The sequence below is a fragment of the Camellia sinensis genome, chromosome 12 (assembly GCF_055761805.1).
Source record: "Camellia sinensis isolate YWXY chromosome 12, ASM5576180v1, whole genome shotgun sequence".
Classification (NCBI taxonomy): Eukaryota; Viridiplantae; Streptophyta; class Magnoliopsida; order Ericales; family Theaceae; genus Camellia; species Camellia sinensis.
Window position 1 is genome coordinate 71,822,514 of NC_138972.1, and position 7,316 is coordinate 71,829,829.

The 7,316-nt window shown below is 32.9% G+C and overlaps 1 protein-coding gene across 1 annotated transcript; it reads right to left on the reverse strand.

Moving 5' to 3' along the window:
* Positions 1 to 3,057: 3,057 nt before the first annotated feature.
* Positions 3,058 to 6,025, reverse strand: LOC114303129 (receptor-like protein 7). Its single transcript, XM_082898905.1, has one exon. The coding sequence runs from the start codon at positions 5,989 to 5,991 to the stop codon at positions 3,250 to 3,252; it is 2,742 nt and encodes a 913-aa protein (XP_082755031.1). The 5' UTR covers positions 5,992 to 6,025; the 3' UTR covers positions 3,058 to 3,249.
* Between the last annotated feature and the right edge of the window lie 1,291 nt (positions 6,026 to 7,316).

Sequence of the window (7,316 nt, forward strand, 5' to 3'; positions counted from 1 at the left end):
TACCTTTATATTTTAGTGGGACTTTGGAAAACAAAGTATATTTTAGTGGGGAATTTATATTGATTGCAATAGGGTTGGGAAGAAAGAAAGAAAGAAAAAAATATGAAGCATGGAATTTATCCCTTGAATTGACTAAACTATCCTTCCCTTTTGTTCTTTCCTCTCTGTTCTCTTCCATTTCGACTTTGGTTGCTTGGCACTTCCTGCTAGCCACCATTGCCATGCCCTCCCTTGTTACCCCCAAAGCCTTCTCCTACCCATCCTCGCAACCCTAGTCCTTTCCATCATTTCCTGTCATCCCTACCATTGTTGCACCTGATTGCCACCTTGTTGCTTCTATCAGTCTCAACTCTTTCCCTTTTCACCTAAGCCCTCGCCATCACAACTACCCTTTCCTATGAACCCTAACCATCTCAGCTGCTTGAACCTCTTAGCTTCTCTCTATTGCGATGTCACACCTCTACCCCTTATTGTTGGGAAACATGTTTGATAAGTGTTACTTATGCTAAGATGTACAGGGTAAATTTGTGTGCGGTTGTCACTCTAGTCACTTGCGTCACACATAATTACAACTTGCACTTGAAGTTTCGCAGCAATAGATGTAATAGAAAGGAAAGAATTGTATAAAGTGAAATTGAATGCTTAAAAATGATTTATACAATTGATCAAATTTATCCCAAAGTTTAGTTTGGTTTGATTTATTTGTTCATATGACCAATTGGTGCAAATCCTAGATTTTCCATAGATCTTTAACGTTTACAACTTAAAAACAAGTGTATGAACATGTAATTATGGATCAATCTCTGCTAGGCACCTAGAAGGTGCACATGATGCAACAATGTGATTGAAGTTACGATGTATTGTGCTTAAAATTATAACTTAAATATATTGAGTCACACTCGAGTTATGACTCACCGAGTAACTCATTGGGTCATTGGAGTTATGACAGAATGAGATCACATCATATTTTGAGAACATTGTGCTATAATTTTGTGCACATCTCATCATCATAATTAGAGAGGGTATAAATCATGCACACTTTTTTGGGTTGCACATTATAGATTTTTCCTATAATGACAAGTTCTTTATATGAACTAGCGGTGGGTGTCATGTCGTGTTAGGTTGTATTCGTGTGGTTTCATTTCGGGTGTGTATAAGAATTATTTCAACACTAACATGTTTATTAATTCGTTTTTTTGAGTCATGTCATTTTTTGTATGTGTTCAGTTCATGTCTTATTAACATATCATATCAAATTTTTTTTTTAGCTTAATTAGTTAAAAAACTTAGTGTAAAGACCAATTATTGGATGAAATTATTCATAAAAATATTTGCTTTCAATTCATTTTTTTTTGGTGCTTAATTACAAAATTAAATCCTATTATTATATATTTTTATTAGATTAAAATAGTAGGAAAAAAAATTATCTTCAATTAAGAAAAAAAAAAAAGCCTTAAAATCCCTATTTTACGTACTTTTTAATCAATTAGATGGAGTTACATAAGTAATTCAAAAATGTCATGGTACCATTTAGTAGAAATAACATTAAAATATGTAAATAATTATTTGTAAAACATCTATATCAATTTCATTTTATACAAGTTTAATACTAACTTAACTTGTTTAATACTCATATTATTGGATTGTGTCGTATTTGTATTTGTGTCGGAAGATGGACAAGTTAGCTTGTTTAACTCTTGGGTACCTATTATGGGATGCCTGAGTCAAATTTGTGGTCTATAGACTATATGAAATAGACACAACTAACATGTCTACTCCTATTGTATTCCACAAGAGTTCTGTTATAGCATCTCTAATAGAGATGTTAAATTTGTGTGTCAAGTGCTTATTAATTTAGAGAGTAAATTGGTGCTCTCATGGATGTGTTAAGGTGTGTTATGTGAGGGTAGAGTCCAATTGAATGAGTTAAATATATAGAGTATTAGTGGATATAGAAAGACAACGAAAGAAAGTAAATTACACCATTAATCCCTGTTGTTTAAGCGAATTAATTTTCACTTTAATCCCCATAGTCTTAATTTGAACATTTGAATCTCATACTTTCATTTTTGTTGCAATATTGTCCACTTGTCATGTGCCTTTTATTTTTTGGATGGAAAAATAACTCGTGTACAACTAAAGAGATTAAAGTGGAATTCAAAAGAAACAATAGAGACCATTGGTATAGTTTATTCAATTTCTTTTCTTGTGTTGAAATTGCTAAAAATCTCATGTGTGTTGCACGTGGTAGTTTTACGTATAAAATTTCAACAGTATGTGATAGAAGGATTAGACTGTAACATAATATAAAGTCTAAATTGAAATTATGAGGACCAAACTGAAACTTTGCTCATCCTAGATATACCAGTGATATAATTTACCTAAAAAAAAGTTAATTGGTGACTTGGCCAGCCAAAGGGCTGTCACAATTAATGAAAGTACACAGTGGCTGATAATGTTAAAGCTGAAGATAACATGTCCACTAGGATAGAAAAAATGGAAAAGATTAGGTAACTATTAATTTATGACACTAACTACCTTCTTAACAATTTCTAAGTTCCAAAATGTAAACATTTAGGAAAGGGAAAAGAAAAAAGACAAGAAAAATGAAAATGAATACAACTTGGATATGCATATTATAAGCCAAATTGAAAACATAGTTGATAAGTAATTACAGATAAAACCAAGGAGCATAAAAGGCTATTAGTGAAGAGAGATGCAAAACAAAAACAACAAACCAATTATTGATCAACAAAAGAAATCATCAAGAAGTGTGCTACTTCAAAGATCACAAGGGCATAATCTAATCATTTTGATAATATATTTTCTCCTTACTTCAAGTGCGTTCCACAACAATTTAATGGTTAAGTAATACAAGACTTAAGTTGTTTTGTATGAAGTTTGAGTGGCCTTGTGATTAAAAAAAGGAAAAGTTGCAATTTTTCCTGTTTGCATTAGAAACTAACTTCCATTTATATTTTTATGCATTATACACACACATACACAGATATATATATATATATAACAATATATATTATTAGTGAGTCAGAGTATATAAGATAAGATTTGCATCTCTATGAAACAGAAAAATTACACGTTTCTTCCACATGTTGCCGTTCATTGGAGATTACAAACCACAGTACTTGCATTGGCAAAAGAAGACACAGTGACGGAATTGCGCTATAGCTTTTCCTTGCATTGCAGCCTTCAAATGCTTTCTCCAATTTATTAGAATACACAATATATTTACTACGAACAATTTATAATTGACTTTGTATGAGCTATCTTCTTCCGAACCTTCTTTGATCTCTTCCCATTTTGACGCATTTTTACACCAAAAATCCTTACGAGCCATTCTTCTTTCCTTCGAATAATGTAACTTCCAATCAACAAACCAAGCAATACTCCACACCCATATCCCATCAACATAGCTTTCCAACCAAAACCATCAAATTTGAACTTAAAATTGTGGCTAAATGAGGATGGTAAAGTTGGTGATTCTGCTATTTGGACATTCCCGCAATTATTTGACAATGGAAACCCGCACAAGCCTTGATTTCCCTCATATGAAGTGCTTAGAAATGTTTCAAATTGCCCACCTCGTGGTATAAGCCCCATTAGATTGTTTTGTGAGAAATTAAGAAATGCAAGGAATGTCAACTTAGTCAGCTGCTGAGGAATCTCTCCAGAGAGTTTGTTTTGGGATAGATCCAAGGACTCAAGGTTAGTTAGATCCTCCAAGGACATCGGAATGAGACCTGTGAGGCCATTACTTGAAAAATTTAGGACACAGAGGGCTTTAAGGCTTCCAATGGATATTGGAATATTTCCATCAAACTTGTTGTGCGAGAAATCAATAGCTTTTAAGATGGTGATGATCCTTACGAGTTTCATTTCCAATCCTTTATTCATTATGGTTACTGAATAATAATTACCACGACCATCGCCCATATAATTTAAGACGGATTTGTCTTCATCATCCATCATCATTGAATGCATGCTCTCAAAGTATTTTGACGGCAAATTACCTGTAAAGTCATTGTGAGACATGTCAATGATATGTAAATTGGTGAAGGCTAATCTCTTCCTTGGTTGTCCTATGGGACCATGGAATTTATTATCTCGCAAGACAATAACCTTCAATTGGGGCAGGTTCTCCAACCAAAATGGAAAAGCATCTTCTATGAAATTATGACCCACATTCAAAATTTCTAGGTTCGTGCAATTTGCCAATGATCGTGGAAGCACCCCTTGCAATCCATTGTGGCTAATGTCAAGTTCTTGTAACATGCTTGCATATCCAAATGTTTGAGGGATGCTACCATGGAAATTGTTTCTTTGCAAATTTAACGAGGTTAAATTTCCATTGAAGTTCCCCAAACAGGTAGGAATTAATCCGGCCAATTGGTTATTGGACAGATCAAGATATCTAAGAGAATGAAGATTGCAGAGTGGATTGAGTTCTTCATTTAGGTGGTTGTTCGAAAGGTCTAGCATGTCCAACAATTCGTTTTGGGTTTTCAAAAACTCAGGAATTTTACTTATGTTGCAAGACGACAATCGTAATGTCATAATGTTTCGGAAAGAGGAGGGAGTGGAGTTGGTGGTGGTCAATGATAGACCACTGCTTGAAAGATCCAAAAAATCCAAATATTCAAGCTTTGCAAACGTGTCCAGCTCAACAGTGTCGCTTAAATTATTTGACGAAAGATCCAGATAGGTAAGGTTCACAAGATGAAACAAGGAAGGAGGTATTGTCCCATTGATAGAGTTACTGCCTAAATATAGATCGTGTAGATTTGGTAGGCCAGTTATTGATGATGGAATGGGACCTGTTAGGTGATTGTATGAGAAATCTATCAAATAAAGTTGCGAAAAGTTGGAAAAAAGTTGAGGAATTGGGCCTTCAAAATTGTTGTATGAAAGATCAAGCGAAATTAATCGCGTGAGGTTTGTAAGCGATCTCGGAATCGCACCAGAGAAATTGCAGCCACCGAGGTATAGCACCTCCAAGTTTTTGAGATGGCCGATTGAAGATGGGAATTGACCATTGATCCAGTTATTCCCTCCAAGATCAAGCAAACTTAATCGTGTGAGGTTCGTAAGCGATCTCGGAATCGTACCTGAGAAATGGCAGTCATGGAGGTATAGCCTCTCCAAGTTTTTAAGATGGCCGATTGAAGATGGGAATTGACCATTGATCCAGTTATTCCCTCCAAGATCAAGCGAAATTAATCGCGTGAGGTTTGTAAGCGATCTCGGAATCGTACCAGAGAAATTGCAGGCAGCGAGGCGTAGCACCTCCAAGTACTCAAGTTGGCCGATGGAATTAGGTAGCTCTCCAGTGAAATCTATTTCAGAGAGACCCAACGACCTAAGGTGCCTAAGGTGCCGGAGAGTTCCATTAATAAAACTTGGAAGTTTACCTGTGAGTTCTCTGTTTAAGGCTAACGACAGGTCCTGCAATTTCTGTAAGTGGAAAATGCTATTGGAGAAGTTATTCCCTTGCCAGACTTCTTCTTCTTCTAATGATTGTATTGGGCCAGAAAGATGGGAGTAATGGAGGTGAAGACGGGTCAAATTTGTGAAACGGCCAAATGAAGGTAAAATTTGAGAGTGATTGAAGTTGTTTTCAGAAAGGTTGAGGTGTTGAAGGTGAACAAGATTGAAGAGGCTGCTGTTTGGATGGAGGGTACCATATAGGCAGTTACAATTGAGGTCGAGGCCAATGACATGAGAAGTGGTGTTATCACATGTGACCCCATCCCATGCACAACAATCTGTACCCTCTTTCCAATTATCAGTGAATGGAGCAGAAGGATAACGAGGGCAATCGCAAGCAGAGCAATTGAAGGAAAAGGATTGCTTAAATTGGAGCAAAGCAGTGCTCTCGTCATTATGGCAAAGATGTGCAGAAGAAGAAGAGAAGCAGAAAATTAGGGAAAATAGGATACATATTGTGAGTTGATAATTAGATAGTAAGAAACCCATTCTTACACCAGTATTGGGTGGTAGAGAGGGAATTGGATATGATGCTTCTTCTATATGCACTCTCCTATTTATAACTTAATAAATAATTCAATTATCAAAAAATATAAACTGAAAATTGTTATTGTGTAGTCTCACATGTTACCATTGTATCAGTTTAATGGATTCCATCACTTGGTCAATTTTATTACTAATATAAAGATAAAATATAAGATGATAAATTACTTTTAGTAAATAAATGTAATGCAGCTTGTTTGGTTTGTGAATTCTGAATTCACTTTTTAGAAAATTAAAATTTTTTGTTTTCCATATTTTTTTGTTTTCATTGAAATTTTTTTATATTTTAAATAATTTTTTAAATTTTTAGATATGCCTAACATAAATACACTTAAAAAATATAATGTTGGTGAAAAAAATCTTTAAAAAAATCACTAACTACCGAAAATACAAAAATAAATATATATATATATATATATATATAAATTCAGTACATTTTTCGTATTCTTGTGTATTTGTAAATTTTTTGAAATATTTTTTTACAAATATTTTACTTTTTTAGATACATCTAGGTAAGGTGCATCTAAAAAAGTAAAAAAAAAAAATGTTTAAAATTTTAAAAATATTCACTAAAAACAAAAATACGAAAAATAAAAAATTCAATTTAAAAAAAATTAAATTTAGAAAATTGAAACTAAATACAGTGATTTGTTTTTAGCATAGTATTATTGAAGTAATGAGTCCCAACACTTGTTCATTTTTATCACTAACAATATAATGTTAACATTTGAGGTGATATATATTTTTTAGTAAATAAATGTAATCAACATTGTATTATGAATAAACTTGTGTTTGAATTATGAATTGGTAAAGTAATTTGAAAAAAGATAGGCAAATATAAGAGAAATATAAATAAAATATAAGCTAAATTTTTTATCCCCTTTCTCACATTTTCATTTTCATTTTCAAATCACTATTTAAATACATAATCAAATATGATTTAAAAAGATTTTTTATTATTATTATAAATGATTTGGCCATTTCCCAAACAGTGCCTGAATAAAGGACCTATTATTATTATTATTTTTTGAGAACGATAGTCTCACATATTATCATTGTATTAATTTAATGGACTCCATCACTTGGTCAATTTTATTACTAATATAAAGATAATATATAAGATGATGAATTACTTTTTAGTAAATAAATGTAATTAGTATTCAGCAAAGCATTATTAAAAGTAATGAGTCCCAACATTGGCTCATTTTTATTACTAATAATATAATGCTAACATTTGAGGTGATATATAAGTTTTAGTAAATAAATGTAAT